We start from the raw sequence: 20,376 nt of genomic DNA, 5'->3' as shown, positions 1-20,376 counted from the left end.
TTGATTTATCAAACTTGGGAAGCTTTCCTTGATTCCGCGACGAGATATTTTGAAATACCACTGACGATCTATATACAGGACATGGTTTTCTTTGCGATGCCCCCTTCAGCTTCCCAAAGCTATAATTGAATATAAAACAAAAATTTTCGCATATTTCGGACCCAAATTATTTAATGTACTTTCTTAAAATGTACAAGCCTGTACCTCCTTGTTAGTTTTTATACGAATTGATAAAGAGCGAAATAATATTCCATTGATTTACAATGCTATGTACTTGTATGTTTAAATTGTCACTTCCCACTCTATATTTGTTGGTGTTAATTGTTTCTGATGTTAAATAGTTTGTACTTTGTATTTTTTCGTTGATTGTCTTTTTGATGATATCTTTTATAGTTATCTTGACATGTATTTTAAACTGCAGGGCACCTTTGTAAAGCAGTTTTAAGAACTTAACAGGCCTACCATGCAGTATAAAATAAATAAATAAACAAAATAAATAAATAAATTCTATCTCAACAAAAATCAAGCTGCCATCATTGTGATAAAAAGAAATATTTTTTCGGGGGGTTAAACAATAGCTCTAATAGTTTTGCAAATAGTTCAGGGCCGTGTTGTAAACGTGATTGAATCACCGTAAATCATCCACAAGTCATGATCAATACGATTTTGCGTATATCTTTCTAGTAAGCAGCTGAGTATACGACTTTTTCTGTATGCATTGGTTAATTCCTACATTCAGTCAATATTTTAAAGCTGTTTCCACTTGACACATTGACAGGTATGTATGGCAGCCTCTTTCCGTTTGCTACCTGTTTCAAAAAAACGAGGGCTGAGTTTGAACATGGATTAAAGCTTTTGCCATGGGGAAATTACATTATCTTCTAGCATGCGAAGCCAGAATTCCATCGATTTAGAAATTGTCTGGAACGTCTTTGCTGCTGAAAGGGGAAAAAAGGAGGATTAATTACGGGATAAGATGGATAAGTTGGGCGAAATAATCTGCCACCTATTTCCCATTTGACCCGTTGCCCGCCGGTGTCACCTGATACTTAGAAAGATCCCGGATGAGTCGTGAATCAGTCACATGATAGGGAAATTTACAAGTCAGATTGAGGAGTGATCGAAGCGAGCGCGCAGGGGGAATTCGCCGCGCCCCGCCATCGCCGCAGAAAATATTAATTAACGGACGACCTTAATGGAATAGGGGGAAAACGTCTACATACATATCACAAATAAAGTAAAGTCTTACATTTTTAATCGTACTTTACGGAAAGCGTTTTTCTGCCAGAATTTTTGCTCAATTTTTTTTGCATCGTTTAACTTTTTGGAGTTATCAATTTCTGCGATACTGCATGCCTCTTGAACACTGATCTTTTGCAGAGAATCAAAGACAAACCCTTCTTCGTAAGACCCATTAATTTGCGATTCTAGCAGGTTTTTTAAGCACTCGTGTAAAGATGGAGGACGTGCAGACATCAGAGCCCTTCCCCGAAACTACAACAATTAGAAAAATTAATAACAGGAAAAAGAAAGAAACGAAAACGAAAACAATTAAATAATATTGATACTATTTCGGGATGATCAGATCAAAATCTATCGTAAATTCAAATTTGAATTTTAGAAGTGACTCAATTTCTCTAACTCACTCGTTTTCGGACATGCATTAATTCAATCGAGCAATAATTATTTAATGAAATGTATACCATACTTATAAATTCTTATATAAGTGATTTTTTTTATATACAAAAACGCAATAGTTGAAACTTTTTAATAAGGAATGATTGTTAAGTGTGACAATTCTATTCAAAGAAAACGCGGAATTTAATATCTGCAGTACAAGTAACAGATATATCAAACCAAAAATAAGCCCCCCCCCCCTACTTGAAATGAATAATAGTCGGATAATCCGTTAAAATGGTTTGAGTTTAAAACATCTGGCTGGAGAGCCATAGTCAATAAAACGGATATATCTTGTACTGAGTTATTCGGCCAAGGTTCCATTCCTTAATCTCCATTCTTGTGTGTATGAGTTCGCTTTAAAGATAAATGCTAGTTGTGGTAACGAACCCCAAGTGACTTTTTACAGAATCCAATATAATGAGCACCCGAGCGTCTGTTTGTATGAATAAAAATATGTGCCGAAGGATTCGAGAGGAAATTGTGTAATTGCTGAGAAATAAGCAAAATAAGCGCAGATTCAGGCACTTCCATCGGGTCTTTATTCCAGCAATAATAATATACGCTGTCCCACGTGTGCTTTTCTGTGTTGGCCATCTCCTGTGTGATGGTATTTTTTTCAGTTTAGATGTTATGATTTCACAAAGTTCAGCTTATGTAACTAGCAGATCTAGATCCACGGTGATATAGCAGTGGTTTTACAGACTTTCTTACAAAATCAGTGTTTTACTGCAACTACCTTCATTTAGATTTAACTTGTGTTATATACGTAGTCTCAAACTACACAAAATACTAGAGAACGAATTAGCCTACAATGCTATTTGTATAGAGAAAATATCGTGTTTGAGATGAAAAAAGTTTTGCTGCTTGCTATGACAATTACTTCCATATGAATATATTGGGTAGTGGTTTAGGGTGTCATAATTAATGTCGGAGTATGCGTTTGTGGTAGGGTATCCCACACGCTATTTTGTCTTGCCGGCGATCTTGTGTGATCGTGTTTTTTTTACTTAGATCTCATGAAAACACACATGCAAAGTTCAGTTTATGCAAATGTAGCAGATCTAGTAGATCGATGATTATATGGTCGCAACTAACACTGCGCTGCAAAAACTCCGGTGTTGATTTAACACCAACCCGGAATCTATATATGTCCACACCAGAGAGGTATTGAAACAGCACTAGTTGGGAGTCAAACCGATGCTGTTTCAATACTAATTGGTGGTGTATAAACACCTATCTGGTGTAAGACCAAAACCAAAGTGACGTTGTTTAACACTTCTCTGGGGTGGCCATGTAAAGATTCTGGGCTGGTGTTAACTCGACACCAGTGTTTTTGCAGTGTATATTCACCACTAACCAGTAGGAGGAAAGTTGACCTAATGCACAGTTCAAGATGAATGAATAGCACACGACACCGCCTCCGTAATAAGGATGTACATTTTTAGCGAATACGTTCCGACAATGCAAGAGAGCCTTAAGCCGCGAGTATTTATTTCAAATGTTGAAAAGGATACATGTTCCTATTTGGAAACATGATCCTGTTTGGAAGATGAAAGCTGCGATTGAAATTCGTTTCGGGACATTGAGAGGCTATGCTATCGATCATCTTAGTTCAAGATTTAAAACTTTTTTTTCGGAAAAGATCTGGCAAAGTCCTCGGTTTTTTGGTCAATCTGTAAAAAGGGATAATTTTTGTTTTCCAAAACCAACATACATACTCTGAGTAATGGTGAGGTAAAGGTCAACGGAAATATGATTGATTTCACCATATTACATACAGCAACAGAAATATTACGAATTTTATTGCAAAACGAGCTAACTGCACATTTGGTATTTTTCTGTATCATTTATTTTCAATTCAACACCAGTCCTTCCCTTACAATGCTATTAAATCTTGACACATACAATTAAAATGTTGTGCAACTTACTGTCAACTGTGTTGGGTAATGTACGATGGTAAAACAACTATATATATATATATATATATATGTATATATATATATGTATATATGTATATGTATATATGTATATATTCTGGGCAAATATTATCCAATTGAGTGAATTCATTATCCAATTATTAGTTTGTATTGCCCATCTTTTTTTAACATTTTTAACCAATAATTGTGTGGACAGTATGTTGCACAGGGTTGCTTAAGAGTTTGACATTTTTTGCCCTGACATATTTTTTTTTATTCAGCATTTAATATCACTTTTTATAAACGTTTTGAAAATAAGATATTTTATGAATTTAGCTCACTTTGGAATAAAACCTTTGTCTAAATACCATGTTTGCCAATTCACATTAAGAAAACACATAATTACTCTTAGGAGAGCACGTTTTACATCTTTTCTAATAATTTATCCATAGAGAATTAAAACAGGCCAACAAATCAAACAAAAAAAATTCTAATAGCAGTGATTTTTCGATTTTTTATTCCAAAAGAAGCTAGAACCATAATATAGTCATATAAATAGTACAATTAGGTTAGGATGCATTACTTTTAACAAGGCGGTGGCATTAACTTATCTTACATTCCCATTTACTAGATGTAGCTCCTTTTGTAATAAAACTTGAATTTGCAATTAATCTCTGCCAACCCTCAAAAAAAGTGTCAAATGCGATATTGATCCATTCACATTTTGAATGTGACGGCTAAAATATAAATATTGATTGGGGAAAACTGCTTATCAAAATCGTATATTTATCTTAAAGTTCGTATCCCCAAACTGTAATTGAATGATAATATTATAAAAAAAATGATGTACATATTTGTTGACCATTCCACAACCGTGTCTCTCTGTCAAAGAGATAAAGTTTTAACATGAAATGATTTTTCAAAGTGCCTAAACACTTGCTACAGAGGTAAGTGTACATGATGGGGTTAATGTAAGATAAGAATGGACCTTCACAAATTGTCCAAACTCAGCGATCAACTAGTGGCATTGGAATGCATGCAAATGAATTCAATTCATTAGAGATTAAGCGGTGGTCAGTGGGGCATCTGCGGCGCTCAAGCATTACCCGTCTCATTTGCAAAGAGGAAACGGATAATGAAATATCCGGTCAGCTTCGCTAAAAAAGGGTTCGCGAGAAGAAGAGGCAGGAAGACTGCGAGAGTCAGAAAAAAATAGAGAGAAATAAGAGGATAAAGGCTGTAAGAGAAAGGGGGGTAAAGGCTGTTAGATAGAAAGATAAATATATAATAACAAATAAGGAAGGGGAGAAAAGACAGCGAGAGAAAAACAGAGAAAGTGGAGATGGGAGATATATATATAAAGAAATTGAGTCAGAGGGGGAGAGATGGGGACAAAAAGGAGAAAATATAACATTTAGGCCTAGATCAATGTAGATATAAATAAAAGAAAGAGGTACAATTAGACAGATGTAGATATCAAGAAAGAGATTGCGGGTGCACAGGAAGAGAAAAAGGTGATGTAATGAGATAGATAAATTGAAAGAGACACACTTAATTTGTCTTTTTCAATCTATTTATCGATGTACATCTGATAGATAGAGAGAAAAAGGAAGAGAAAGTGAGGAATGAGGAGATGAGGGGGGGGGGGGGTGTGGAGAGAGAGATAGAAAGAGAGATAGATGGAGAGAGAGAGAGAGAGAGAGAGAGGAGGTCATTTACCAATTCGGTACAAATTAAGGTTCATAAGAAGATGCCAAATTTACTGGACACTAATTTTATCGCCATCGCTAAGGATAGATACCCCATCAGCCCATTTATCGCATGATTTATACGTTACATATGACCTTGGCATTTCACTCGCAATTTACTTGAATCTTTACTGGCGATGATGTGTCATGTATTTCAATTTCTATGTAGGGCTGCACAAAACATAGCAAACACCCATTCCCCTTCCCATTCATTCTCTGCAATCATAACCATTATCATGTCCAAATTTTATCTTACTTTTTTTGTTTGCGTTTTTTCTTAGTAAAAATTAATGATGCCTCCCCAATGAGATTGAGTCCTTAACAAAATATCAAATTTTGACTTCAATATTTCTTTTGGTTTTGACTTTTCGAGTTCCATCACATGTCTAGTAAGCTCTCACTCCCCCCCCCCCCCATCTTCCAAGAACTACCCCGCTTCTTAATTGCCTGCTCTTTTCCCAGAACTCCCCGTTTCTCTTAGTTGCCCTACCTATTGCTTACCATGCTTGCCGTCTCTCTGATTTTTTTTTTGTCTCTATTACCAACGTTTTTACGTTTCATATTTTGGTAGGTCTTTGGCTATATCCAATCGTATCTGCTTCTTCAGTTTAAGGAAGTTTTTGATGTATTCAAGTTTACTTAAACATGCCGGCTCTCCCGCTTTGACGTTATATGACATTTTTTCCCGCCGCATACATTAACATTCGTAATTCCGAAGCTTCTTTATTCCGAAGGTTCGTATTTCCGAAGTTTCGTTAGTCAAAAAAGGAAATGAGGTTCGTAATTCCAAAGGCTCGTTAGTCCGGAAACGAAGTGAGTTTCGTAACTCCGAAGGTTCGTTAATCCGAAAACGAAATGAGGTTCGTAACTCCGAAGGTTCGTTAGTCCGAAAACGAAATGATTTACGAACCTTATTTCGTTTTCGGGCTTACGAACCTTCGGAACATCGAACCCTTTTCCGTTTTCGGATTATCGAACCTTCGGAATAACGCCACAAATTTTCGGATTAACGAACCCTTTTTACGTTTTCGGATTAACGAACATCAAGGTATAGGCAATTTACGTGTTTCGGAATTACGAACTTTCGGAATTACGAAGTGTAGCCGTTCCCGCGACAAGGCTTGCTTTTACTAGATTTACCCATTAAGCCAAATTTTATTTCAAGCTTTACCCTACCACAACCTCATTCATCGCACGATTCCGAACCAAAAACCTTATCGCAAACCTTAAAAAAAAACATCTTACATATTCAAAGAATTCAATGGAGGGGCAATCGTTATTGCCGGAAATTCCACGTTTCCCCGTTTTGGACATTTTGACCAGAATGCAGTTCGAGATAGTCAGAATGACCAAGTAAATGAATTATTCTATTTGCTGCCTGTTGTCATTTTTTTCAAGGAAAAAAAGTTAGATCCATCTCCCAGATAAAAGGTCTATCCATCATCTTCACCTATCGATGTATTTTGATAAATGTTATTAGCCAAATCGTATTAATTTATTGATGTGAAGGCCAAAGGTCTACTTCAATAGAGGAAGCATTCTATACATGAATATTACTCATAATCAATTACCAGGGATACCATGAATAAATTTCGAATAAAATGACAATTGCTCTGGATCGGGAGGCTGGCGGCTGGAACGAACGGTATGTCTCCAAGTAGAAATTGTGCCTTTAAATAGCATCGTGACGAAGTATTACCACTTCGAAAATAATTGCATATTGGCTGGAAAGTAATTATAATGGGTCACAATTACAAGGTCAAGTATAGGGGATGACTTTGCAATTAACTTGATCATATTAACTGCGTTGTCTAGGGGCGCCGATGAATGATGAGAAAGGTGCCTCTGCGAGTTTTACGTTTAGTAAGCACAAGAAAAGATATGTATAATTATGTAGGACATAAAGAAGAAATGGAGCGGTAATTTGGATGGATGAGGAGCGAGTAGTATATGCTAAATGAAAAGAGTTGCATCGTATATTTATATTTCAGCCTGAAATTCGAGAAATCGTAAGAGGGCCTCACATTTATGTCGTGTTCCCCCCCCCCCCCCTCACCATTCACCCTCCCTCTTGCTACAAAATATCCTTGGGCCTCCCCTATGTGTTCAGATTCAAGAGCAGGGATCAGCATTTCATGCCGGCCACCAACATTAAACCTCAAATTCCTATCAGTTCCAATGTTCAATATAACTATTCTGTACACCTGTGCCCCATCTTACAAAGAGTTGCGATCGATATAGGAGATTATGCAAGTTTCCGTAGAAAACATTCTGACATTGATTGATTAACATACACTTGAGACTGGTCGGATCAATCGTGACTCTTTGTAAGACGAATCCCTGACCACAGCACAGTTGTAACTAGGAGCTACTACCGACATCTATATACGAAACCTACTCCAAACCGACCAAAGGTATATCATTGAAAGTAACGTGATTAATTTGGTCGCTCTTAAGTCTGGGATGCCGGTGTGGCAATGACTTATCAGAATGTTGGTGTCCTGATCCTTTCCGCTCACCAATGCTACTTCAACCAGAGGTACAGTATGTGGCTTAATTCGTCATTCATACTTAGTGTACGCCCTGTGTTATTTAGTAATAGGATATCTGCTCTCTGGAAAGGGGGTAGGGCCAATCCTTGGGGAACACCATCATACTTTACTACTTTACATTATGTAATCAATAAAACTCTAATATTCGTGTTTTTTTAAAAAAAAAGGGGGGGGGGGGCAACGGGTGGGGGATAATCTTTATCTAACAGCAAAGGTATATTGTCAATATGTCATTCTGATATGTAATTTCTTATTATCCATTTTAGACAGGGCTGAATTGAATGTAGAGAAATGTTTACATTATTTCCGAAAGGACAATGTCAGAAGAAAAAAAACACCGAACACCGTACACAACGTCCCATAGGCTCTGTCGCCATTAGGTCCTCGTCGGGAAGTTGATATACTTTGTTTTCACTTCTGCTACGGTTTAAGTAATGGATTCCAACTGTTACTCCTGTTTTAATGAAACTCGAAAGGGCATACCGCTTTGATCTTGTGAATACCTGATCGTTGCTCATTCCGAAGTTACCCCTAAGTGATCCATTTTGATTGCTTCATGGAAGCTTATGAGGACTTTGGTCTAATCATCGATGCAAGGAGGCGAGTAAGTCGAATGAAGGAGCAATAGAGATAAAGAGAGAGAAATAGAGAAAAAAATGTTAAAAGAGTGAGAGAAGAAGTGAAAAGAAAGAGAGAAAGACAGACAAAGAGAGAGATATGGGGGATGGAGTTTTTAAACGACAGACAGGTACTTTATAGTATTATTCAATAACATGTGTTATTTGATGCTTATTTTACTTTTGTTACTCTAGCTCAAATTCTCCTGTTTTCTCACTGATGTATTCTTTTTATCCCTTCCTCAGGTTAGTTATGCTATGGGTTTGATTTTGGTATGCTGGATCTGTATCACCTTGATCAAAGATGTTAATTTTTAAAACAAATCTTTAAAGCATTTCAATGAAATAATAAAATGCAGTCTTTTTTCCCATTTAGTATGTGACTCTAGCATTTAACACTCAAATCGTGTTATCAATCTTTTCTGCTCCAATTGCATTAATACTACAATTTTTATTTCTGATTTTCGGTTCGTTCAATCGCCACAAATTGGAATGATGTTGAAATCAAAGGAAACACCTTAAGAAATAGTATGGACTTACAAATGAAAGCAGTTATATAATCATGAAACTTTATCGATTTTAACGAAAGTGTACTTTTCGGGCCCTAACGAAAAAGGAGGCATGCTCCAATTTTTATATCCATCGGGTGATCGGAAATAACCCATGCAGAACCACATCATGGCGGTCATTAGTGAGGTGATATCCACTGATAGGGGATATCCATTACTGTAAAGGTTGACTGCACAAACATTGATGACATGATGACCTTATAATCAAGACTCATCCATGCCCTCATTTTCGTTTTAAATTCAATTTCAGTTCAGCCAACCTTAGTATCATTAATGTCTGTTATTTGAGAGGAAATGGCCATTTTGGAAAAGGTGCGACACTCGTTACTTCTTGAAACTGAGGATTGCGGTCGCGGGTCTCTACCAAACGATTTCTCTGGTACTGAGGGACTTGGATATACCTGACAAAAGCCTAACTCATCTTTTCTTCCGATAAGGTATATGTTTTTTAACTGCTGCCTCTTTTGCTGCTGTCCCTCAGCGAAGAGTAAAAGCCATCATTTGAATTGATTTAAGTCACTTATTGTTGCTTGTTTTAGGATATCATTTTCATTTTATAAAAAGTATTTAACATTTTTTCTGATCGGTTATCTTTCTCTCATTTTTCGATATTTTATTGTTATTGCCATTTTAATGTGACAAATCTTGCACCAACGGGTTCTTTTGTTTATGATACTACTCACTTGCTCATCGAAAAGCATATTTTGCATTCAGCCCTGTTTTAATTGATACATAACTGCTTACCAACAAAAAGTGGTCCTTTTGATAGTCATAGGCTTGATAACCGTGTAGATATATATTGCAATCAAATCTGCTTCATTCCCTTCCTTGACATTGATAAACCTACTACTGCCTACTATCTCATGTAGATATGAAATCACCGGACGAGCAGTAAGACACTGGCCTCACCTTACACAGATTTGCGATTGATCCGATCATCTCCACTGTATGAAAAGCCATGTATATCTATTTTTTTCCACAGGAAATTTGCTTAATATCCTTTGTCAACACATAGAATCACACTGAATCTTCAAGAGAAAGGTAAATGTATGAATATACGTCATATCTAGACAATATTCTGATGCGAAAGATATTGAATGTTTGATTTTGCCAGCGCAATGATGTGGCTGCGAAGAATGCAAGGAATGCTCCCCAGGAGTGGAAATTGTGCACGTTTCGTGCTTGATTGAAATAAATCCAATGACCGGGGTAATAATATGCTGTAACGCGCTTTGGGCCACTCTGGGAAAAGCGCTTTATAAAAATTGGCTATTATTATTATTATCTTATATGCTGATGTCGCTGGCTGTTCATAGTTGTGATTGATCGAAACAATCGCAACTCCTTGTCAGACGGGGCCCAGGTGGTATTTCACACAGATATAAGTATGACTAACTTGGCTTTGCAAGAAACTTGTGTTTAACTTACAAATTAAATCACACGCCTTTTATACCGCAGGTAACTAGGCATTTAAGTGCGACTGTAAGTCATGCTTAAATCTTTGTGAAACACCCCCAGAACTCGGATATAATTCCTTGTTATTGCAGTTGTATGGGAATTTTAAACAAACGGGGAATGATTGGCCTCATCGCGCTACATATGGACTTCAAACTAGCTCATTGTCGTCATTTTACGTTTACCTTTGGTGAATATGGTTTTCCCTATTTAAGATCTACAGTAGATATCAACTCATTAAAGAAAATCAAAATATTATTTTCAAAGTTCCTTTTTACGAAAATTTAGATATTGATTATAAAATGCAGCATGGAATATTACTTTTTTAATGAAGACCTTATTTTTTTATTTAAACTTTATTTTTAATCTGCCTGGCGTCCCCACGGCATATGATATTGATCTAAAATATAACAATCTTACTATTTTTTATTCTCCTCCTCTGACTCCCTCCATTTCCTCCTTTATTCTTGACGCACCCGCCCATCCCTTTCCCTGCTCTCTTTCGCAAACAACACTGACAGAAATACTTATATTTACTTTTTAGTCTGAAGGCGCAAACCCTTGGCTTCCACAATTTCGTGATTTTGAGGTTTCCACATAGTACATAATGCAGAGTCTGAAGTAGTAAGACTATATTACTGAGGTTGGCTCTAATAGTGAGAGACTTTAGAGTCTATTCTTCACTCTAGATCTGTTACTGGTCAAATTGTCAAATGTGAGCCTGTTCTTGCAGACTATATTTGTGTTCTGTATCTCTTTTTAAACCTACATGCACCTCTTATCCTTCAGTGTCATAATCAGTTTTTGCACCTTTGCCAACCATTATGGTACAGAACTTTATTCAATCCACTCACCTACCTCATTTCAAACTTCCTTTATCGCAATCAAATCCACGTTCCCCGCTTCCTCAACCAATCATGTCGTATCGGGGATCAGGATTGGTGTTTGCGGGTGCGCAGAGGAAAGATAACATTCCTTTGGATTATAAACCTCTTTTAAGATTTAGCTACAAGGGTGGATTACATCAAGTGGTTTTGACTCGGCAACGAGACACTTTTGTGCGGCATGATGCATATGCACTTGAATAGATCATTGTCATTCAATCATTCCATACACTTCCCTTAAAGTGCAACCATTTTCGTTTCTGTCTCGGACTATACGCCAGGTCTACATCGAGATATCTTGTTTTATTGACTTGCTAGACCAAAAACAACAGCATCAATAAAAAATAAACATATTGTGTGTGTGTGTGTGTGTGTGTGTGACGGTGACGGTACGTGTCCTGGAACATGTCTGGACATAATGTTTTCTTAGGAAAGCTTGGAAAATCTAGTGTTTGTTAAGAGAGTATGTGCCCTTGGGAAGGCTAGTGGAATGACACCTCATCATCATGAAAGACTCAAGGAGGAGATTTTGAACTCTCATTTGGCTAATAAACACTGTGAGTATACGGGACATACCTACGCATATATACTACGTACTACTATATACTTCGTAGGCCTATAGGCCTGTACGCCGCATCAGACCGGCATTGAACCTTTCAACGCTGCTATTCCGAATCACCGAAGCGGACCGCGTTAACCCAGGTACTTGCAATACACGCTAATAAGCAAGATGAATCCTGATGATGACGAAACTAATGATGGTCCGTTTCAGACTCCACCTGACACACAATCTGAATTACTGTCTCAAGATGGAGACCGAAATAGTCAGTATTACTGCAAAAAGTGTAAATCGCCAGGTGATACTAAAACTATGACCAGATGCAGTACCAAGAAGTGCAAAGCTTATTTCCACTTTGCTTGCACGGGGATGCCCGCTCACATGCTTACCTATATTAGGCGTGTGAATGGGGCCAAATATATCTGTGATGAATGTGAAATTGCTGATGCAGATATTATCCGCGAATTATGTGAGCAAAATGGACCTAATAGGAACAATGAGAAACATGAACAGGATGTAAACGATATCAATCAACTAAAAGGAGCCATAGAAAATATGGAAAAGGAAGTAATCAAATGTATTAGAGATATCAAACTCCAAACACAAAATGAAGGTAGATGTACCTGTGCTGATGAAAATGAACTAAAAACGACGATGGACAAACAGCGGGATGAAATAATCTCTCTGAAAGAATGTATTAAGCAACTAAAATCAGAGATTAATATTCGTGTGAACGAATATGAGCTATTGCTCAAAGAACAAAGACTAGTCGTCAAAAGCAAAGAACAAGAACTGAATATGCATAAAAGATACAATGAAAATGAGGAAAAGAAATCAAACAAGCTCCAAAGTGAGTTGGATCAAACAGTTGAGCAACTCAAGATGGCGAAGAAAGAAATCGACAAAGTAAATGAAGAAAAGATCAATATCAAACGACAATGGCAAGCCAGTGAAAGTGATGGTGAATGGAGGGAACAAAAAAGATACACTCATACTAGAGGAAGGAAAGAAGGAAGAGATGATAGAAAATGGAGTGAATATAGAAGAAATTATCACAGAGGAGAGGGACAATGGAGAGAACGTAAGAGATTCATTTGTGATAGACGAGATGAAGGAAGAAGCCCTACAGGAGGAGGATTAGAACATAAAAGATACAGCCTATACAGCGATGTTGCTGCCCCATATCGTGACGCTGACCGACCGAGGAATGGTCAACCTCGACATGCTCGAGAGATATCACCACAGAGGAATGCACGAAAAGAAGGAAATGAGCGAACGACTGAGGGGATGAACGCAATACATGAGGAAAGAAACGATCACGAGTGTGATATGAGTAGAGATAAACATAACATGTATGATGGAAGCAGAGGCCAAATGAATGACAAAACCGAAAAGAAAATGAGAAAAGTTGTTATAGTTGGAAATTCACAGATAAGTGGGATTGATCCTGGTAAGTTTTCCCAAAATGTTAAGTTACATAAAGTAATTAAATACACAATGGATGATGTTGAGTCTTGGTTGAAATCTAGTGAGGCAAAGCAAACTCTAAGCGATGCAGAAACCGTGATAATCCACGAATTAACGAATGACGTTAAACGGTCTAGTGCACTAGATTGTGCTTGTAAAATGAACAATCTCATTGGTCTGATCAAAGTGTCCTTCAAATCAATTAAGATAGTTATATCTCTCGGCACGCCCCGAGATGATAACCAATTGTATCAGCAGCGTGTGGACATGGCCAATAGTATGCTGATGGCTGATGCATTATATGACAGAAGAGTTAAAACTGTTCATCACAGAAACCTGCTCTACCGTGGAACAATTAACACTAATCTGTATAGTGATGATCGTTATCACCTTAGCAAGAATGGAACTAGAGTTTTAGCAGGAAATCTCCGGTGGGCAATTGAAAGGAGCTCTTCACGAAATAAACGATAGACTTCTTGTTTAAGGTCTATCTGAGGACCGAGAAACGTGAATACACCTTATGACTGAAAGAAAAAATATTCAAATTTGTTATTGGAATGTAAATGGGATACATAAGAGATGGGACGGGGTTAAATCTTCCTCAAAATTGGAAGAAGAGGATTTTGTCAACGTTTTTAATTCATATGATATTGTTTGTCTGGCAGAAATAAAAATAGGGCCGAAGGAAAATATGTCTTTACAAGGATATGTCAATAAAGTAATATGCAGGAAGAAACATAAAAATGCTAAAGCTGACTCAGGGGGCTTGGCCCTGTACATCAAAGAATCTATTAAGCACCAGGTTGCAATTATCAATAATACCTCAAGCGAATTTTGTTGGATAAAGATAGGCAATAGTATCCACGACTCATTTAAGTAGCAGTATATCTGTTTTGTTTATTTAAGCCCAGAAAACTCCACCTTTTCGTCAAAAGTAGATTTAATCGATGCAATCATGAAAGATATCGCAACTTATAAGAACCGAGGTAAATGTATGATAATGGGTGATCTAAATGCTCATACTAATACCTTACCTGACGGCATTGAATACGATTCAGAACGTGATGGTAGGGTATTACCAGTGCCTTTCACGCTCGATTGTTCAGAGGCCTATACAAGGGTAAATCAAGACACAAGGCCCGTGAACAAAAGAGGCAAAGATGTGATTGAACTTTGTAAAGCATGTGATCTAAGAATAGTAAATGGACGTAAACTTGGAGATTTGACTGGGAAATTTACTTGCTATGAGGCGAATGCCAGAATTCCCAGTGTATTAGATTATGCTCTTGTTGAAAATGGTGCTTTGGATGATATATCATACTTCTATGTTGATGATCTCAATATATTTTCTGATCATTGCCCAATTGTCTTATCTTTAATGTCATCCACACTTGAACGTCAAAGACCGTGTGAAATAGAAAAACAAGCTTTGAACCCCCATCCTAAAGCTTATATATGGGAACCGCATGTAAGTGATGCAGCCTTTGCTAAAACGCTACAAACACCTGAGATATTGACCATAATAAAAGAAATAAAGGAAAAGGTATATTGTACAAATGACATTGATATTGAAAACGCAGTCAATGATGTAACAAACTGTATCTTAACTATCGCAGATAAAGCGAAAATAAGAGTCAAAATACCTCGGGTAAAAAACATAAAGAAAAAGAACAAAAAGAAAATATTTAAAGCTGGTGAATGCCTTGCTCTTCGGCGTCGCGTAAAACTATTGTGTAGACAAGTGTGTAAAAATCCATTTGATAGAGGCCTCAGGCAGCAATATTACACCATGAAGAAAAGATTGAAAAGAAGGTTAAAAGAAATTGTACGTAATAAGAGAAATCATATAATTGACAAACTAGACAATCTACAAAGTGAGAACCCTAAACTTTATTGGGACCTGATTAACGACCTAGAAAAACTGCACACTGATAGAAAAAGTCCAGTTAATAACATACAACCAAAGCGATGGTTCGAGTATTTTAAAGAACTCATGAATCACAAACCCCTACTTTCGAAAGATCAAAATGAAATTAAGAATCATGTAAATAACCCAAAACTGCATGACACGTTTTCATCTCTTGATTTTAAGATCACTCCCAATGAAGTGTTAGAGTGTATTCAAACTTTGAAGAGAAAGAAAGCCCCAGGAAATGATGCTATTTTGAACGAAATGTTGAAAGCTGGAAAATTTGTGTTGTCACCAGTTTTGTCAAAGGTATTTAATTTAATCCTTATCAGTGGTCATTTTCCCGATAATTGGTCAGGAAGCCTCTTAAAGCCTCTTTACAAAAGTGGCTCAGTTTGCGATCCCTCAAATTATCGAGGAATATCCCTCTCAAGTTGTCTTGGAAAGGTTTTCTGCTCAGTTCTAAACCGTCGCTTGGTATCATTTCTAGAAGAATATAAATTCAATACAGCCAATCAAATTGCTTTTAGATCAGGTTATAGAACGTCAGACCACATGTTCGTTCTAAAAACTATTCTTGATAAATATATAAGATGTAAAATAGATGATAACTATAATAAATTATATGTATGCTTTGTAGACTTAAGAAAGGCTTTTGACAACGTTTGGAGAGATGGCCTCTGGTACAAACTACTAGAACATGGTATTGGTGGCAATTTCTTAAGAGTCATCCGTGACATGTATTCAAAATGTAAAGTATCGATCAAATTAGACGAAGGTGTTACCCCATATTTTTATACTAATGTTGGAGTAAAACAGGGTTGCGTAATTAGTCCAACTTTATTTAATTTATTTCTTAATGACATAACTAATATATTTGATACATCAGTAAGCGATCCAGTAACACTTTTTGATAAAGAACTAAATTGTATAATGTACGCTGATGATCTCGTTATTGTGTCGAAATCCCCTAAAGGTATGCAACACTGTTTAGATAAATTCACCACATACTGTAAATCCTGGATGCTAAACATAAATGTATCTAAGACTAAGATTATGGTGTGCTCAAAATCAGGGAGATCAAACGAACAGGTTTCATTTGAAATTAATGGAGAAATACTATGCACTGTTAAGGAAATGAAATATCTTGGTATTGTTTTCGCAAATAATGGATCACTTAAAGTGGCCGCAAGGGATTTAGCTGATAAAGCGAGAAGAGCATTGTTCAAATTGTACAAATCTTTTGGTTCCTATACTCCAAGCACTAAAACCTTGTTGCATCTTTTCGATGCAACGATACAGCCGATATTACTTTATGGATCTGAAATATGGGGTACAAATGTTATAGACATGGAAAAAAATCTACAATTAATTGATGGGAAAACAGGGCTATATTTTAAACATGAATCTGAAAAGGTGCACATTCAATTTTGTAAATATATTCTTGGGGTAAACCGCAAATGCAGTAACTTAGCAGCGACAGCTGAAATTGGTAGATATCCAAAAGTCATCCAAATTGCAATAAATATACTTAAATATTGGATTCGAATACGTAATATGGAAGAAGATAGTTTGGTTTACAAAGCTTTTGTAGAAAATGTAAGTCTATTGAATAACGGAAACAACTGCTGGCTTAAGACAATTCAGGATATTTTTAACATATTAGATATTTGTCGGAAAAATGACACCCCCATACTCGATCCAGAAAATATACCAATTTCCCAAAAAGAATTTATTACAATATGCAAAACATCCTTGGAACGGAGATTTGATGAACAGTTTAAATTAGATTTATTTAACGACAGGGACAGTAGGGAAGGAAATAAACTAAGAACTTTTAGGCAATTCAAACTCAATATAAGGCAAGAAAATTATTTATGTTCAATACACAATGTCAATTTGAGAAAAAATATAACCAAGCTCCGACTGAGCGCTCATAATCTACCAATAGAAACAGGGAGGTACAAAAGACCGGAGAAGATACCATCTAACCTGAGATTTTGTGAGGATTGTAATTTGAATTTGGTGGGGGATGAGTTTCACATTATAATGAAATGTAATAAATATAATGATTTGCGCAAAGATTTTTTTGAAAAGATAAGTACCCTTAATATTAGGTTTTCTGAAATGGAGTACCAGGAAAAATTTATTTACATCATGAAATTGGAAACTGATGCATTAATTAAATTATTTTGTTCTTTTGTCCAAAACATAATTAATATTAGGGGGGAATTCTGAGTACTAAAAATATCAACCGGCAAACACTTTGAATTTATACACTCGCAATATTCTTACACAATAAGTTTACATGTGATGATGCCATTCTTCTCACTCTTCCTCTCTCCCGTCCTCTCTATTTTCGAACTTCTTTCCTCTTTATTTCCCTCTCCTCTCCCACTTTCCTTGTGTTTTCCTTGTCCTCTCTTGGACATCAGCTTTTTTTTTTTTTTTTTTTTTTTTTTTTTTTTTTCTTTTTTACTCATTGTTAAAATGAGTACCCGAATAATGCCTATGTTTATGGTGTATATTTTTATATATAAGTTGCTTTGTTATATTTTGTTTTGATTTTGTTTTTGTTTGACAAAAAATACTATTTTGTCTTTGTTTATCTGTTTATGTATATATTTTCTTGTTTTGAACAAAATGTTGGCAATTGCCGGTGACGTTCTGTAATAAATTCAATTCAATTCAATTCAATTCACGCTTAATGTTTCAACGAGATTATATTTACTTTCTTTCTAATAAAGGGTATTTGTATGGATGTTAGGCTTACCTTTTTACCAAAAATGTTCATGTATTCTATATAGGGTTACGCCCTTCACACGAACACCCACCCAGCACACACACACTCTCTTGCTTTCTTTATGTTTTGTTATACTTCTCTCCCACTCTCTCTTTCTTCTTCGCTATATCCTTATTTCAATCTCTGTTGTTCCAACGGACAACCTAATGTTCCCCTCATGATATAGCCGCCCTCCATTATATCTTGCATTTTAGCATCATGTTTTCCCCCTTATTTTTGAAAGACATGTACAGTTCCCTTTATCTGCTAATCTTTTCTTCCCACCCATTTTTTTCCATTTTTTTCCTCAGAGCCACGATGGGTGATATGGTTTAACTCATACTTCGTTCTTAAGCTGAGTTTTTACCATGTGTCCTCCATAGGTTACAGTTGTGTTCCTTTAAGCAAAGATCCTGCCCAATGTGAACGAAAGATATAACGTCAAGTGCAATACAACCACCAATGGTTTTATATTGTACCAATGCATTGTGAAATTTGTTACCTTTATCTCAAAAGTGCGAGGATTTAACCCCATTCTCTTTCGATTCTCTACATCAATTTAAGTCACCTTCGCTCTCAGTTGAGATAAATCCATATCAATGGGAGGTTATGTAGGGCGGCTTTCTATTCAGACAAGGTAGAAGGTTAAGCTTATCGCAAGTACTCTCGGTGGATGAGCACTGTTTGGAATTCTTGTCCTTCGTTTTTGATTAGTAAGTTAACAGGACATAAAGATCGTTAACCACAAATATGCGATTCAAGAGATATCCTTGATTCGCTTAATAACTGTGCCAACTTTATGGCGACTTACGATAAATACCACTGAGGAGGCTCGGCGAGCAACTTCCGCAAAACCTGAGTTTTAAACGAAAAGGTGATGGATATTTCAAGATGTAAGATACATGGTAAACAACTTACCTGTTAGAAGGATGCCATTCCAAGATTGCATGAGGAGGAAGAGAAAGAGAAAGGGGAAAAAGTGCGAGTTAATATTTTGATGAATTATTAAATGGTTGAATTACAAAAACATCAATTATCTTAGTTTGATTGCAGTGTGTACTGTGAAACATTACAAAGATAACTCACACCTGTGCTTTATGGTAAGCGTCAGGTCAACACAGATTGGTTTCACTTTACCACACACTAGTCTTTTTTTGTGTGTAAATCTAAAATCCACGGTGTATCTCAGCACCTGGCTGGACAGTTCCTCGTACAACACCGTCCAGTGTTACATGTATTTCCAACACCTAAAGATTCAAAGTGAAAAAAACATATTAAATGTCACCGTAAGCTTTTAGTAGACATCACCAACAATAAGACATACATTTTTACGTTACATGAACGTAGAAATGGGGGGAAGGGGGGGCATGGATCCCAGACATGTTGAAAACCAAGGAGAGGGAGGATAAAGGGAGATAAGAGGAGACGAAAAGGGTGAAATGTGATGTTATTATCGCCATATTATTTTAAATTCAACATCACAAAATTGGTTTAGGAAATAGCAAATATTTTCTCTTTCGCCTTGCTCCCTAGCACCTTTTTAGAAAAAAAACTAATCATACCCCATGTCTGCCCCTAGATAATATTTGCTCTTTACGCCACTAGTGCATAATAAACGACTTTGTCTCTTTTTATCAATATCAATAATATTAATCACCGAGTTGAGCTGTGCTATCTTCTGCTATATCAATGACAACTCCTTTTACTGGCCTTCAACCACTGTGAAACTGTTCTTTATCTGAGTGCAATCAAATAATACCAAGTAAACTAATATTCATGATTGTCTTGTTGCTATACGAGGAAAAAATAACATTTAAAATGATAGCCTTGATTCTGTTTAATTAACCATCAAGTCATGCAGAAGTGTATTTCAGTTTGATTGAGACCGGACCATCGCCCAAATAAACCTGAAAATCGCTTGTAATTCATTCGTTATGACCCGGACCATGTATACTGTATCTTTTAAGCAGAATGCACACGGAACGATGATTAATTTGGAAATTGTAACAAGACAGTTGATTGTTGTAACATGTGCAACATGGCCTTGTTTGCGACAGTTATTGCAGAGGTAGTAGACATTTTCAGACAAACTGTTAAACATCACTGCTTGCAAGCGATGAAATTGACCCCATGTGAATATAATGGCTCGTCCAGTAATTATTTCTGAATAATTTAGCGGGCGGAGATTGGAAAATCGGCAATTTACTCGCCGAACCCCTTTTTCAATAATGGGCGTTT

General features: G+C 36.5%; 1 protein-coding gene across 1 annotated transcript; it reads left to right on the top strand.

Annotated features, from left to right (window-relative positions):
* Window positions 1-12,493: 12,493 nt before the first annotated feature.
* LOC121421778 lies at window positions 12,494-14,315 on the top strand. Its single transcript, XM_041616577.1, has 2 exons — window positions 12,494-12,983; window positions 13,155-14,315. The coding sequence occupies exons 1-2, from the start codon at window positions 12,536-12,538 to the stop codon at window positions 13,916-13,918; spliced, it is 1,212 nt and encodes a 403-aa protein (XP_041472511.1). The 5' UTR covers window positions 12,494-12,535; the 3' UTR covers window positions 13,919-14,315.
* Window positions 14,316-20,376: the final 6,061 nt, after the last annotated feature.

This window comes from Lytechinus variegatus, chromosome 9 (assembly GCF_018143015.1).
Source record: "Lytechinus variegatus isolate NC3 chromosome 9, Lvar_3.0, whole genome shotgun sequence".
NCBI classification, from domain to species: domain Eukaryota; kingdom Metazoa; phylum Echinodermata; class Echinoidea; order Temnopleuroida; family Toxopneustidae; genus Lytechinus; species Lytechinus variegatus.
This window is presented reverse-complemented; position numbering and strand designations above follow the sequence as displayed.

What these genes read in the sequence shown, in the direction of transcription:
- LOC121421778 (XM_041616577.1), top strand. Translation starts at nt 12,536, where the DNA reads ATGGAAAAGGAAGTAATCAAATGTATTAGAGATATCAAACTCCAAACA. An exon ending in ATACACTCATACTAGAGGAA is followed by an intron (nt 12,984 to 13,154) that starts GGAAAGAAGGAA and finishes ACAGCGATGTTG; the next exon opens with CTGCCCCATATCGTGACGCT.